The following is a 16,425-nucleotide window of genomic DNA, read 5'->3' on the forward strand; positions in this document are numbered from 1 at the left end:
GTTGGAAAAATGTATGTGTGCATATACACACATACACATGTGCTTTTGATTCTTTTCCCTTGACTTGACTATGTCAGAGATGAATTACTCACTGAGCCAAAACAACTTCCAGAAAAATACTCCCTTCCTGCATCCTCTTCTGTCATCCTGCCCATCCAGATTATGCTGACTCCCCTGCAGAAGAGGTTCAGGTATCACTTCAGAGGGAACCGACAGACTAATGTTATAAGCAAGGTGTGCTTTGCCAACTCTTGTCCTTGGTTTTTATTAATAGCAAATGTTAAGGGTTTCTGTACTTTTCCTGGTTTAAGTTAAAATCTGATCCTATTGATGTTTCTCTAAAGATGTAAATTCCTGTTTTATCACTGCCCTTTATAGATATACTAGAGGCCCGGTGCACTACATTTGTGCACTGGGGCGGGGGGGGGGGCGTCCCTCAGCCCGGCCTGCGCCCTCTCGCAGTCCAGGACCCCTTGGCAGACATTCCCCAAGGGGTCTTTAGCGCTGCAGCAGAGGCAGGAGGCTCCTGCCACTGCCACTGGGCTCGCCAGCTGTGAGCCCGGCTTCTGGCTGAGCAGCACTCCCCCTGTGGGAGTGCACTGACGCCTGGTGAGCGTCTGCCCCCTGGTGGTCAGAGCGCATCATAGCGACTGGTTGTTCTGCCATTTGGTCGATTTGCATATTAGCCTTTTATTATATAGGATTTTGGGACTTATATTGATACATTGTAGGAATCAGCTCACTCATTTTTACATCATCTAATCAGTTTCTCAAGTTTTCCCTTGGGTGTGCTGTAGCAATTGCGTGGCACAACTGAATCCATATGTAAATTGCTCCTTGAGGTTTATAAATAAATCAGAAAGAGAAGTGAAAGTCAAAAGATAGTAGAGCATTAGCTTTTGAAAAGAGGGGCTGTTGCTAAAATGACTTACAGCTGTGCAAGAGAGAGAATGGTAATAAATGATGGCAATGGCTTGAAGGAATTATCACCAACATTTTAATAGAGGGACTACCCCCATGTATATTGGGCATATTGGTGAGATTTTTCTTTAATTTGCTTGAAAAACAATCATAGGCATTTGTTTACAATGAAATTTGATTAATTTATTGAGAATTATAAACTTGTGTATTGCTAGGCTATGGATAGTACCTTGTTTATACTTGTGTTTTGCTACATCTAATGCAATGCAAGCAACAAAGGGGTTCAGCAAGTGCTTTTGAATTAAATGTTATTAAATTCTAGATTACACCAGGTTTTGTATGTCATATATAAATGAGTTTAAATGCTTGATAGAATTGTTAAGGAATCAAGGGGTAGACAGTTATGCTTGCAAAGGAAGGAGTAGAGGGGCAGTGGATTTCTGGTTCTTAATTTCAGCTTGTTCTTTTGTATTCATGGGTTTCCTCCTGTTTTGGATGGGGTCTTGGTAGAAAGAACAGTAGAACCAATTAGTAAGTAGTGAGACAAGGCAATCAACCTAAAGCTGTAGAGAGGTAGTAATTTGAGGTAAGAAAATCGTGAGTTATGTTCGTTGCTTTTTAAAGTGTGGTTCCAGTGGTCCAGGTACTCTGACATCAAGCCTAATCTATGCAGCTTCCGAAATCTGAGCTTGCCTCTTACTCATTTTTGTATTCCTAACATCTAGCACACAACAGGGATTTACCATTCATTAAATGTTTAATCCCTGTCTAGCAAAACTTGGAAGGTTTATGTAATCATCTCTAGGGACAATTTAAAATGCTGCATACTAACATTTCCTATTCTATAATTATACCTGTTTTAAGGCATGTATAATTTTTGTAATGTAGACCAGCCAAATTATTTTCTTAATTTACCTTTTGAAAAGAAAAAGCAGAAAATAATGTTTAAAAATTATTTTTGGCCCTAGTCAGTTTGGTTCAGTGAATAGCTTGTCAGTTTGTGGACTGAAGGGTCCCAGGTTCGATTCTGGTCAAGGGCACATGCCCGGGTTGCGAGCTCGATCCCCAATAAGGGGCATGCAAGAGGCAGCCGGTTAATGATTCTCTCTCATCATTGATGTTTCTATCTCTCTCTCCCTCTCCCTTCCTCTCTGAAATCAATAAAAATATATTTAAAAAAATTATTTTGGGTCCTGGCCAGTTTTGTTTAGTGATTAGAGCATCGGCCCAAAGACCAAAGGGTCACAGGATTCCTGGTCAAGGGCATGGTTGGGGTGAGAGCAGAGGCAACCAATCAATGTGTCTCTCTCCCATCAATTTTTCTCCCCCCCACCCCCCACTTCACTCTCAAAAAAAAAAATCTATGGAAAAAATATTCTCACTCGGGTGAGGTTTAAAAAAATTATTTTGGAATGTTACTTCAAAAAAAGAAACAATTTAAAGGTCATCAGTTCTTTGGAACACTGATTTTATATATTTGTAAATGCTAGGTTTTAAATATATATATATATATATATATGGCATAAATTTGAGTTAATTGATGTAAGCCACATTGCTGGAATTTGTTGGGAGTACATTTGGTTATTAAGCTTTGCATGAGTTTAAAATTCAGAATAGAAATTGTGCTCTTACATGTAGAAATTTTCAACTAATTTTTGTAAGTGTTATGTGTATACAATGAAATAGAGCCATTTAATTGTAACTCTAGTTGGAATGACTAAAGAAGTCAAACTATTTTACCTCCTTTCCTAGCCTGAATGGTACTTGACTCAAGTGCTTATGTGGATTGGGAACCACACACAGTTTCTGGATGAGAAGATTCAGCCAATATTAGACAAAGCAGGCTCTTCAGCAAATGCAATGGTAAGAGACTCAGTCCTAAGCATTCCAGTGTTAGAGTGTCCACGAATAGCTTGTCATGTATAATACCTTATGCTTGCTTATGTATTTCTTTTAGCTGGAATTTTCTCGGGGCCTTATGATGCTGGTTCTGGAGAAGTTAGCAGCTGATATTCCTTGTCTGCTCTATGATGACAATCTCTTCTGTCATTTGGTGGATGAGGTGCTGTTGTTTGAAAGGGAGCTACACAGTGTTCATGGCTATCCTGGCACTTTTGCTAATTGTATGCATATTCTATCAGAGGAAACCTGTTTTCAGAGGTGGTTAACTGTGGAGAGAAAATGTAAGTGCTCATGTAGCCATAGGGTGGGGAGAGATGTCTCTTTTTATGCATATTAATTTTTGGTATTTTTCTCCAAGAAATTTCTTGGTCAGAGTTTACCAAGTTGCCTTTAGAGGTCATTTTCTTTTCTCCTCATCAAACATTGTTTTTTTCCTGTAATTGCACTCTCCATGTTTCTAGAGTGTAATATTTAAGCCAGTAGAATATCTATACTAATAAAAGGGTAATACGCTAATTAGACTTGACATCTTCCGGATATCTTTCCGGACAAAGCCACGGTGGTGGGGGCCGAGGCAGAGGCAGTTATGGGCAATCAGGCAGGGGAGAGCAGTTAGGGGGATCAGGCCGGCAGGGGAGATCAGTTAGGGGGATCAGGTCGGCAGGGGAGAGCAGTTAGGGGGATCAGGCCGGCAGGGGAGAGCAGTTAGGGGGATCAGGCTGGCAGGGGAGAATAGTTAGGAGGATCAGGCTGGCAGGCAGAGTCGGTTAGGGGCGATCAGGCAGGCAGGGGTCTTGGATTGGAGAGAGTGCAGGCCGGGCTGAGGGGACCCCCCACCTCCTGCTGTGCACGAATTTCATGCACCGGGCCTCTAGTATACATATATTTAACTGCTTTATAGATTTTTAATACAGTAGTTCTACTCTTGGTAGAATCATTTTGGATGCAGTTTGTCTAGTCAGTATAACTATTTTGAAGATTTTGGGTAGGGTTGGCAGGGAGAAGTATCTTGCTTAACCTTAAAATAGAGCATGTTAAATACAGTGCAACTAGTAAGAGGCTGTTGATTTATTTTTTTATAGAAAAGTCATCATTGGGGAAAAAAGGGAGACATATGTACTACTATTTGTAATACTTTAAACAATAAAAAAAGGAAAAAAAAGTCATCATTCCTAAAAAATTGTGTGCTGAAAAATTAGAAATGACTGTAACTACTTGACATAATCCTTTCTTTGCATTATCAGTTGCTCTTCAAAAAATGGACTCAATGCTTTCATCAGAAGCTGCCTGGATATCCCAATATAAGGATATCACTGATGTGGACGAGATGAAAGTTCCAGACTGTGCAGAAACTTTTATGACGCTACTCTTAGTTATAACTGGCAAGTATAAGTCTTTTAAGATAAAACTTTGTCTTAAAAGTACTAACTCTTCCCATGATACTTTTTTCAAGTAGTTCAACAAAATTAATATTACATAGTAGTTATTATAAGATCTTCAAATTCAGTTTCTATTTTGGCAGAACTCTGGCATAATATTCTAGGTTTCATATTTTTAATAATTTAAGAAAGATCTTAAACATTGGTATATATGAGGGGAAGTTCATGAATTGTTACATAAAAAACAAATGGGAATTGATTTTACTACCTGAATTCTCTTGCCATTTAGTTTGTGATTGATCAAAATTTTAAATATTCCAAAGATTGCAGAAAGTAAAATAAAGTAACTTTAGGGGTTAGAGTAGTAATAGAAACTCTTCCAATAGTGCAAGAATATTCTGGCCCGAGGTTGGCCTAGCAGCCTCTAACCTGGTTGGTCTGCAGCGTCTGCATGGCTTCCTACAGGCCTCTGGTTCTGCAGGTGCCACCGCGTTCTCACTACCTCCATCCTCTCTGTCTTGTCCATTTCTTGGGCCTTTATGTGTAACCCGAAAAAGTGTTATTCCAGCCTAGTCAGTAAATAATTCCATATCTGCAACTTAAGAAAAATATGAAATCACAAACATAAAAATTTTAGAAAAACTCATGCTTTTAAAAAGAAATAATTCTTTATTGTTGAAAGTATTACATATGTCCTCTTTTTTCCCCATTGTCTTTTTTTTTTTTTTTAAATACATTCTTATTGATTTTTGAGAGAGAAGGAGAAACAGAAACATCAATGATGAGAATCATTAATTGGCTGCCTCCTGCACGCCCCTCTCTGGGGATCGGAGCCTGCAACTTGGGCATGTGCCCTGACCAGGAATCGAACTGTGACCTCTTGATTCATAGGTCGAGACTTAATCACTGAGCCACGCTGGCTGAGCTAAAGAAAAACTTTACTTTTTATTACGGAAATTTTCTTTTTTTTTTTAAAGAAAAATGTTTTAAAAGTATTTCTTCGTTGATTTGAGAGAGAGAGAGAGGGACAGACAGACAGACAGACAGACAGACATTGTTTCCACTTATTTATGCATTCTTGTATGTGCCCTTACTGGGGACCAAACCTGCAACTTTGGCATATTGGGATGACGCTCTAACCAACTGAACTACCCAGCCAGGGCCAAGGGAAATTTTTAAACATACACAATGTAGCATAATATAGTGAACCCTGAGGTATATGTTATTAAGGTTTTCTTAAATTCTCACTTTTCTATTATATATTTTTCTCCCCAACTCTTTTTTTTCCTGGAGTATTTGAAAAAACACTTCAGACAGCTTACCATTTCACCTATAAATCCTTAACATAGGTATCTATTTTAAGCTATCCTAGTTCCTCCTTCCTTTAAAAAAAATGTTATTTATTTGTTGAAGAAATGGAATGCTTTTTGTATGTAATTATTTCATATATCCTTTAAAAAATTGAGGCATGATTTATATACAGTGAAAAGCATAGATTTTATGTATACAGTTCAGTGAGTTTTGACAAATACATAGACTTGTGAAACCCACATCCTTAGAAAATTTAAAAAGAGATCCATACTTGAATGGTCAATTGATTTTTGACAAAGGCACCAAGGCATGTCAGTAGGGAAACCTATAACTATATCATATACAGTGCCAAGAACCTTCATATGTCTTAACTTTCTCCACAGACAGGTATAAAAATCTTCCCACAGCTTCCAGAAAGCTGCAGTTCCTGGAGTTACAGAAGGACTTAGTAGATGATTTTAGGATACGACTGACTCAGGTGATGAAAGAAGAGACCAGAGCTTCCCTTGGCTTTCGATACTGTGCAATTCTTAATGCTGTGAACTATATCTCAACAGTACTAGCAGACTGGGCTGACAATGTTGTAAGTTAATGTGCTTTTATATTAAATAATACATTAGTAGTATGAACAGTTTTACCTTTTGAAATGTTGATTCTATAGCAAGCAAAAATACACATTAGGCAGAAAAACAATTAGGCCAAACTTAAAAGGTGTGATTAAAGCACATATTTTTCTCAATCAACTCTCAAATGGTTAAATAATCCTGATATTTTCATCATTGGGAAAAAAAGCCAACATTTCATGAAATAGTTGTTTATAGTTCTCTTTAGACTTTATACTTGGGAATTACTTGTATGGTAATTGTCATCTCAGAAAAGTCAATAAAATCCAGAACTTTAAGGAAAATAAAATAATAACACGTGATATTTCTTGAATGCCTCAAAATGTGACAAATTATGAAGAATCACAAAAATATAAACTATTTTTAAATTTTTAATTATTTCATACATTAAAATTTTTTTTATTTTCAAACATATACAAGCGTAAATAGAACAATAAAATGAATCTGCATATGACTATCACCCAGCTTCTAATACCAGCTTTGTGTCATTTTAAACAAAATGAAACCTCCATTCCCCATGTTTGATTATTTGGAAATCTCAGATATCATGTTTCTTGGTAAATATTTCAATATATATACCTCTAAAAGATAAGAACTCCCTTTGAAAAAAACATAACCACCATACCATTATCACATCCAAGAAAATTAACTAATTTCCAATTAACAAGTACTATAAGACCTTTTACCTCCAATAATTTTACTTACCCATCTTTTCTCCATGTAGATTCCATGTGTTGACAGATTTGGTCTGCCTAAATATATATTTATTAACTGGTAATTTATTTTTACTCTTTTTATTAATCCAAGGAATATATTGGGTGTTAGGGTTTTGTTAACCAGATTTTCCAATATGTACTTCCAGAAACGTAGCCTTTCCAATTTAACATACATAGATTAATGTCTATAGCTGTTTTAGACATTAAAATGATCCAGAGGGACTCCAAGAACTCCTTCTTAGACAGGGTACCCTGGGGATAAGAATTGCTATTCTAAGATCATCTGTGTGATACAAAAATCAGCTTGGGTTTTTGTCAGCTTGTCCCATGAAATATGCTTCATAATAGGAAGCCTAAACAGAGAATTAAGATGATCATAAGACAGTGAAATAAATATATTTTTGTGAAAAAACTAAAATGAGAATCCTACCTAATAATAATAGACAAATATGCAAATTGACCATACCTCCGCTACACCCAAGCCATGCCTACCAGCCAATCAGGGCGAGTATGCAAATAAACCGAACCAAGATGGCTACAGCCACTGAGAGCAAGGTTTCCCAGGCAACAGAGGGAAACAAGCTTTCTGCCTGCCCTTGACAGGCCTAAGCCTCCACTCAAGCTACAAAGTTTCAATTATAGAAGGTGAATTAACTCAAACAGAAATGGCTGCCGGTGGAGCATGCAGGAGGCTTGGCTCCGCTCCAGGCTACAAAGTTTCAATTGTAGAAGGTAAATAAATTCCAGATACCAGTGCCTCCGCTTGGGTCGCCAGGGGGTATGGCTGGCCTGCAAACCACCACAGGCCCCTTGCTCAGGCTGCCCCATGCCCCAAGGGAACCCCCACCCTTATCTGGGACACCCTTCAGGACAAACCAGCTGGCCCCCACTCCTGCACCAGGCCTCTATCCTATCTAATAAAAGAGTAATATGCAGATTGACCACCACTCCAACACACAATATGTCTGCCCCCATGTGGTCAAAGATCCTGCCCCCATGTGGACACAAGATGGCCACCATAAGATGGCCAGCAGGGGAGGGCAGTTGGGAGGCACCCGGCCTGCAAGGGAGGGAAGTTGGAGGCGATAACCCTGCAGGGGAGGGCAGTTAGGGTGACCGGGCCGGCAGAGGAGGGAAGTTGGGGGCAAACAGGCTGGCTGGGGAGCAATTAGGCATCAATCAGGCTGGCAGCGGAGTGGTTAGGGGGTGATCAGGCTGGCAGGCAGAAGCGGTTAGGGGCAATCAGGAAGGCAGGCAGGCAAGCAGTTGGGAGCCAGCAGTCCTGGATTGTGAGAGGGATAACCAACTGCCCATTTAGGCCCGATCTCAGTGGGATTGGGCCTAAATGGGCAGTCGGACATCCCTCGAGGGGTCCCAGATTGGAGAGGGTACAGGCTGGGCTGAGGGACAGCCCCCCCTCCGTGCACGAATTTCGTGCACCGGGCCTCTAGTAATGAATATGAAGATACATTATAAAGTATTATATAATTATATCATGAAATGAAAATAGAAATATATATATTTTTTACTTTTTTTTAAAATATATTTTATTGATTTTTTACAGAGAGGAGGAGAGAGGGATAGAGAGTTAGAAACATCGATGAGAGAGAAACATCGATCAGCTGCCTCTTGCACACCCCCTACTGGGGATGTGCTCGCAACCAAGGTACATGCCCTTGACCAGAATCGAACCTGGGACCCTTGAGTCCGCAGGCCGACGCTCTATCCACTGAGCCAAACGGTTTCGGCTTACTTTTATATATATATATATATACACATACATACACACACCTCATGGTAACTACAGCTACAAACCTACAAATATGCAAAGAACAAAGAGAAAGGAATCCAAACAAAATACTAAAGAAAAACAGCAAACCACAAGGGAAGAGATCAAGAGAAGAAAGGAACAGAGGAGAACTATATAACAACCAAAAAATAATGAACAAAATGGCAATACTTACCAATAATTACTTTAAATATGAATGGATTAAATGCTACAATAAAAAGACACAGGGTGGCTCTGTGGATTTGAAAACATGATCCACCTATAAGATTAATTAAAAAGCCCTGACTGGTTTGGCTCAGTGGATAGAGCGTCAGCCTGCAGACTGAAGGGTCCCAGGTTCGATTCCGGTCAAGGGCATGTACCTGGGTTGCGGGCACATCCCCAGTAGGGGGTGTGCAAGAGGCAGCTGATCGATGTTTCTCTCTCATCGATGTTTCTAACTCTCTATCCCTCTCCCTTCCTCTCTGTAAAAAATCAATAAAATATATTAAAAAAAAAAGATTAATTAAAAAAACAAGACCCATCTAACAAGAGACACTTCTAATTGAAAGACACATGCAGACTGAAAGTGAAGGGATGAAAAAAGATATTTCATGCGAATAGAAATGAAAAGAAAGCTGGCATAGAAATACTCATATCAGACAAAATAGACTTTAAAACAAAAATGTTTTAAAAAGACAAGGAGATAGCAATTATAAAGGGGTCAATCCAAGAAGAGGACATAACAATTGTAAATATCTACACAACTAACATAGGAGCACCTAACTTTATAAAGCAATTGTTAATGGGCAAAGAGGGAGAAATCAAGAGTAATACAATAATAGTTGGGGATTTTAATATCTCACACCAGTGGATAGGTCATCCAGATAGAAAATTAATAAGGAAACGATGGCCTTAACTATCACATTACACCGGATTAACTTAATAGACACCTATAGAACATTTCATCTAAAAACTGCAGAATATACATTTTTTTTCAAATGCGCATGGAACGTTTTCTAACATAGACCACATGTTAGGCCACAAAACAAGTCTCAGTAAATTCAAGAAGATTGAAATCATATCAAGCATCTTTTCCAACCACAGTGGTATGAAACTAGAAATCAACTACAGGAAGAAAACTGGAAAAAACACAAATATGGAGACTATAAATAACATGCTACTAAACTACCAATGGACCAAAGAGGAAATCAAAGAAAAAAAAATAAAGGGGGAAATAAATAAATAAAGCTGTTTACTATTTGGGGGGGGGGGGGGGGCGTAAAAGAACAATAGGGGAATATGCTTCAAGTTTTAGCCAAAAAGAAAAAAGAGAGAGAGAGCTAAAACATCTGGGTGTGGTTTTTCAGTAAGGTGGAAAAAGTAATTTTAACTAAAGACTTAAAAGTACCACTTTAAAAAATATAATAGATAAGGTGGGGATTGAAATATCACAGTTAAATAATTAGATTAACTGAGAATTGGTGACAAGTTCACAGTATACTAAGGAAAATGTAATTTTTGAATGTGTCCACATGAGTCACAAAAATGGACAAGGTAAATTAATTAAAAATTTCTGTACATTGTCAAATCTAATCTTAATGCAATAAAACAAAAAGTAAGAGCAGAAATGACATATAGCCAAACATAGACACTTAGGAATATTTAATACTTGGGTTAGGGAGGAAATCTAAAAAACATGACAAGAATGTATCTTAAATTATGAATTTATGACAAAAAATTATAGTATACTGGTAATGTATTACATATTGTGTTATATATAAAATTATGATGTACTGCTAAAACATAGACAAAAATTTACTGTGAAATATGAAAGGTAGTCTTTATCTTAAATACAGGGTAATAAACCAAAATAAATAGGAAACAAAAATAAATATACTAATTACAGATGTAAACATAATAAAAATCTGATAAACACAATCATAATTTATTTTAGTCTGGCCTCTGGCTGTAACAATAATTATTTAAAAACTTTTTTTTCTACAAAAATATTAGCGAAATCTGTGTACATAATATTTTGTTGAGCAAGGAAAATAAGACAAAATATTTCACAATTATAATTTCAAATAATCATTTCAAAATACAGTGTAGAGTGTAATAATGATCAATGCATTTATCTTTATAAAGTCACCTAATCAGAATACATTCATTCATTGTATACTTTTTTGTATCATGTTCCTAATTTTAGTAAGTACTTGATTCATTCAGCCCCCACACTGCTCCATTTTCTGTTAAGTGTTTTCAATAGTATGAAACAAATTGTCATTCTTGATTCTTGTGCCAGATGTTTTAAAAAGAAACTCATTCAGGGACAGATTTTTTAACTTCAATGAAATATTTGTGGAACATCACTAACTATTCAGCACTGTAGCCTTTATCAAAGATGAATTGGCCATCATCCTTATTCTTAGAAAATTACCTGACACTGAAAATTTCTTTCTGACGCTGAATTAACTGTCCTTCTGTCAACAGAAATAACCAAGTTTTAGAGTTGATTCTTCATATTATGAATTCTGTCTTAGTATGTTACTATGGTACAAATTCTGTTTGTGAAATATAAAAAGTAGTCTTTATCAAAAGTCCCTTTATCACCTTCATAGTTCTTTAGCCTCTGAATGCTTTAAATAACAATCATTAGCCCTGGCTGGTGTGCTCAGTGGTTAGAGCGTCAAGGGCATGTACCTAGGTTGCAGGTTTAATCCCTGGCCCCTGTTGGGGCTTGTGTGGGAGGCATCTCACATCTCTCTCTCTCTCTCTTTTCCTTCCCCCTCCCTACTACTCTCTGGAAAAATATCCTCCAGTGAAGATTAACAAAATAAGTAAATAATTAAAACTCTTGTATTACAAACTTAGAAAAATAAAAAGGAAAAGTGGACAAGAGTTGACCTTCCACTCATTCAGATTCTCCACTAGTAACTGTCTGTCCATTCCCAGGTTGTGCCAAGCCTGACATGTCCAGCCATTCAGAATTAGGAAGTTTTCAGGGATAGGTGACAGAAACCCGATGCATAGGCCTCAGTGGGAAGTGGGGGGAATGAGGAAGTAAGGGATTTGTGTTACTCAGAGGATAGGCATGGCTGCTCTGAAGTTGTTTTCTGGCTTCATACTCAGACACACTGGTAAGTGTGACTGTGGCCCAGGCCCACTTGGTCCATCAGCAATCTCAAAAAGATAGTGCCTCTTTCCAGATAGTTTCAGCAGAAATACCAAGGTGGCCTCTCACATATCCGTCACTGAATAACTATTAAGTGTGGCCATCTCCAACCCCTATTAATGGACATTAGGTTCTTTTTAGTCTTATGTTAATATCCACAGCACTGTTTCCCTATAGGGCAGAAAAAGTAACACTAACTCTACCTAAAATACCACTGTAAAAATGACATTTTAAGTTTCTTAACTCTTATATATGCTAGGTTACTACAACTTTAAGTTTGTCTAGAGAAAATGAGTACTTAAGGAAGTATGGTAGCCATCAGGGAAATGCAAATCAAAACCACCATGGTATACCACTTCATACAAACTAGGAGGACTATGACAAAAAAGACGTAATAACAGTTGTTGGCACAGTTGTGGAGAAATTTGAATCCTCACACAGTTGATGGGAAAATAAGATGGTGCAATTGTTGTGGAAAACAGTTTGGCAGTTTCTCAAACTGTTAAAAATAGAATTAACATAGGATCCAGCAATTGCACTCTTAGGTATATACCTAAGAGGAGTGAAAACAGATGTCCACACAAATGTTCATAACAGCATTATTCATAATAGACAAAAAGTGGAAACAATCCAATGTCCATAAAAATGTGGTATATCTGTATAATGGAATATTACTTAGCAATACAAATAAAATGCTAATACATGTAACAACATGGATGAATCATGAAAACATGCTAACTGAAAGGAGCTAGTCACAAAGAACCACAATTTGTATGATTCCATTTATATGAAATGTCCAGAATAGGCAAACCCATAGGGAGTAAGTGTGTGGAGGGGATGGAGGAGGATGTCTAAGAGTGTGGTGTTTCTTTTGGAGTAATGAAAATGTTCTAAAATTGTAAGAGACGTGCAACTCTGGATATAATAAAAGCCACTGAACTGTATACTTTAAATGACTGAATTATATATGAGTTCTATTCCACGCTGTTAAAGTATCTTAATAAATGTGTTAACATATTTTTGCTTTCAGTTCTTTCTACAACTTCAACAGGCGGCATTGGAGGTCTTTGCAGAGAATAACACTCTCAGTAAACTGCAGCTGGGACAACTAGCCTCTATGGAGAGCTCTGTCTTTGATGACATGATTAACCTGTTAGAGCGTTTAAAACATGACATGTTGACCCGTCAAGTAGACCATGTTTTTAGAGAAGTTAAAGATGCTGCAAAGTTGTATAGAAAAGAAAGGTAAGTCCTCTGTATTTTCTTATAAGTCACCTCTCAACTCCAGTTTGGTAAAAGTTAAAAGATGATATATACCGTCAGATTTCCAAGATATCTAAATAGTACAGATTTCCAAGATATCTAAATAGCCTTTTGCACACCAAGCTTAGTTAACTGTTTCTGTCTATATTTATTCTAATTTACTTATTTTTGTTGATTTCAAAGAGGAAGGGAGAGGGATAGAAACATCAATGATGACAGAGAATCATTGATCGGCTGCCTCCTGCACGCCCCACACTGGGATCGAGCCCGCAACCCGGGCATGTGCCCTGCCTGACTGGGATTTGAACTGTGACCTCCTAGTTCAGTGATGGGCAACCTTTTGAGCTTGGTGTGTCAAACTTCGCCAAAAAACTGAGCATAACTCGGGTAGTGTGTCACTTTGAGGAAAAAACTAACTCCAAGACTCTAGTCGCAAATGTTTCATCCTCAGGAGCAGCAAATGTTTCATCCTCGGCATGCGGCCGCGTGTCATCAGAAATGGCTACACGTGTCAGTGCTGACACGCGTGTCATAGGTTCGCCATCACTGTCCTAGTTCATAGGTCAACGCTCAACCACTGAGCTACACTGGCTGGGCTAAAATATATTCATTCTTAATCAGAATAAACTGATCATAATTTAACCTTCAGATGTGTCCATAAATACAGACAGCTGATGTATGAAATGAGTTGAATGGCCTAGCCTGTCACCCATTTTCAAAGTAAGGGGCTGCTGCAGTCCTCTGTGCATGCTTGCATTGTCCAGTTCATTCTCCTGCCATAACTCCCTGTGGACACCTGTTACCTCCACCAGACTGAGCTCCTTGACAGCAGCAATACCTTTTTGTCCTAGCACAGTCCCAACCAACTTGGAAGTGTTAGTCCCTGTTTTGCTAAAAACTAGAGCATAAAATTAGCTGTTATCTTAAATGCTAATATGTTTTACATTTTAACTGTCTTAAAATTATTTCAGTAAGTCCTATTTGGGGATTTAAAAAAATTTAATCTATCATCTTCATTAAATAAAGAATATTTAATTGAGAGCTAAAGTATAAGTATATTTATTTTTCTGAGAGAGTTTTAAATGTTGTACATCTTTTCTTATTTAAAACTAGTGGCCTGGTGCATGAATTCGTGCACATTGAAAGGAAATTAAATAGAAGAAATATTTTAATATCGCTATTCGCCCTTTCTCAATAATAGAAGTGTCAACCAAATTCACTATCGACAATGACAGATCGAAACACACATGTGCAATTGGCGTCAGTGAGAGCTTTATATGTATCACACATGCATGAGTCAACTTAGCCTTTTGTATATATCCTATATAATAAAAGGCTAATATGCAAATTGTCCCCTCTAGAGTTCGATCAACCAGGAGTTCGACCATTCACTATGACATGTACTGACCACCAGGGGGCAGCATGGAACGAAGGAAGGCCCTGGCCAGCAGCCAGGGGAAGGGGAGGAAGGCCCCGGCCAGTAGCCGGAAGGCCCCGATTTACTCTGATCGCCAGCCAGGCCTAGGGACCCTACCCATGCATGAATTTCGTGCACTGGGCCTCTAATATAGAATAAACTTGCTTAATTAGACCTGCTTTCTGATTTAGCTAAACTTTTTCCAGCCCAGTGAAGCACCCCAACTTCTCTTTCAGGTAATTGTCAGCAACACAGCAGTAAATATCAACATGAAGCAGATTATTATTGTAGATCATGCAGGGAGAACAAAGGGTAAAATATGTAACTGCAGCAGTGTTTGACTATATTCTGAGCAGTGAGAAAACCTGAAGTCATTTTCGAGGTCCCCCGTTTCCAACTTCTTTTCAGTCAGGTCAAGTTTCTAAGCTTCCTAAATCTCCATTTTCTGGTAATGAAAAGAAAATAGGATTCAACTGAGTCTCCTATTTACCTATTCTAGGACTTCTGTGAGGATCAAATGATATGAGGCACAGGAAAACGCTTCACAGACATTTGGTTAAGTGTAAATGTTTGCACCTGGCTATAAAGCAAGTCGTGTTCCTGGGCTGAAGAAATTCCTAGGAGGCTAGTTGCTAGGGAGAGGAATCAAGGTGTTGCTACATGATGTCATTACCCAGTGCCCATAGCCACCGTTGCTGGGCTGGGCTGGGCTGTGGGCCACATTTTTGCGCCATGGGGTTTTCAGCAGCATCGGCTGCGATTTGGCGGGCTGTTGCTCCAGGGTGGTGGTGGGGCCTGTCCCACTTGGGGGAAGCCGAGTGTTGCTTTGTGGGCGCCAGGTCCGCAGTGCCGTTTCCTTGTAAATGGCCAGTGCACATCACAGTAACTCCTGCGTTGAGCGTCTGCCCCTTAGTGGTCAGTGTGCGTCATAGCGACCAGTCAGATGGTCGGACACTTAGCATATTAGCCTTTTATATATATAGATGCCTCAGGACAGTGCACTTCCCCAAATTTAAAATTGGTTAAACTTTTAAAAACACAAAGTGATTGAAATGTTTATGGTAAAAACTAACGTGCTACAGGCAGTGCTGTTCTTGTTTTCCCAGGTGGTTGTCCTTGCCCTCTCAGTCTGAGCAGGCAGTCATGTCCCTGTCCAGCTCGGCTTGCCCCCTCCTGCTTACGTTACGAGACCGTTTACTTCAGTTGGAACAGCAGCTTTGCTTCTCTTTGTTTAAAACTTTCTGGCAAATGCTCGTAGAGAAGCTGGATATACACATCTACCAAGAAGTAAGTAAGGAGTAGACTATTTTGGGGCTATGATGATGAAGGCAACTGTGATATGAATTATTCTTTGTTTCAGATCATTCTTGCTAATCACTTCAATGAAGGAGGAGCAGCTCAGCTGCAGTTTGATATGACTCGGAATCTTTTCCCTTTGTTCTCCCACTATTGCAAGAGACCAGAAAATTACTTTAAACAGTAAGCTCAGTTTTTAACAATTGATTTTGATGTATCAAATCCTGAGAGGAGGTTAATTCCTTTTTTAACAACTTTAGGGTTCCGATGATGTTAAATGTATATAGCATCAGTTAAAAATTTTAAATGTTCATTGTGTATCAGAATAATACAGGGGCAAAAGTAGGTTTATAGTTGTTCATGTGGAAAATAATACAATAATTAAGAAATAATAATACGAATACAAGAATAAACTATCTGGTTCACATACTCACAACTGTGAACCTACTTTTGCCCACCCTACATTTGACCATGACCCCAAAAAGTTCACCAGAACTGGATATAAATTATATGTTGGGCTTTATTTTCTAGCATTTGCTTTAATTCTCTGATTTGCTTATTACTGGAGAAATAAATAGAAAATGAAAACAAGGGCAGTTCTGCCATAGTTGATAAATATAAGAAATTAAAAATATGTTTAGTATCTAATAACAG

General features: G+C 38.3%; 1 protein-coding gene across 2 annotated transcripts in view; it reads left to right on the forward strand.

The window, feature by feature from the left end:
- RINT1 (RAD50 interactor 1) overlaps positions 1-16,425 on the forward strand; it is a 33,139-nt gene that overhangs the window by 15,231 nt on the left and 1,483 nt on the right. The window contains exons 7-14 of one of the 2 annotated variants that reach the window (XM_079785524.1): positions 78-234; positions 2,674-2,784; positions 2,879-3,104; positions 4,068-4,209; positions 5,901-6,096; positions 12,826-13,040; positions 15,582-15,762; positions 15,836-15,954. In XM_079785524.1, coding sequence (XP_079641650.1) covers positions 78-234; positions 2,674-2,784; positions 2,879-3,104; positions 4,068-4,209; positions 5,901-6,096; positions 12,826-13,040; positions 15,582-15,762; positions 15,836-15,954 — 1,347 coding nt within the window. The remainder of the gene's footprint in view (positions 1-77; positions 235-2,673; positions 2,785-2,878; positions 3,105-4,067; positions 4,210-5,900; positions 6,097-12,825; positions 13,041-15,581; positions 15,763-15,835; positions 15,955-16,425) is intronic. The other variant, XM_079785525.1, reaches the window with a different exon arrangement.

The sequence above is a fragment of the Cnephaeus nilssonii genome (genome assembly GCF_951640355.1).
Source record: "Cnephaeus nilssonii genome assembly, chromosome: 12".
NCBI classification, from domain to species: domain Eukaryota; kingdom Metazoa; phylum Chordata; class Mammalia; order Chiroptera; family Vespertilionidae; genus Cnephaeus; species Cnephaeus nilssonii.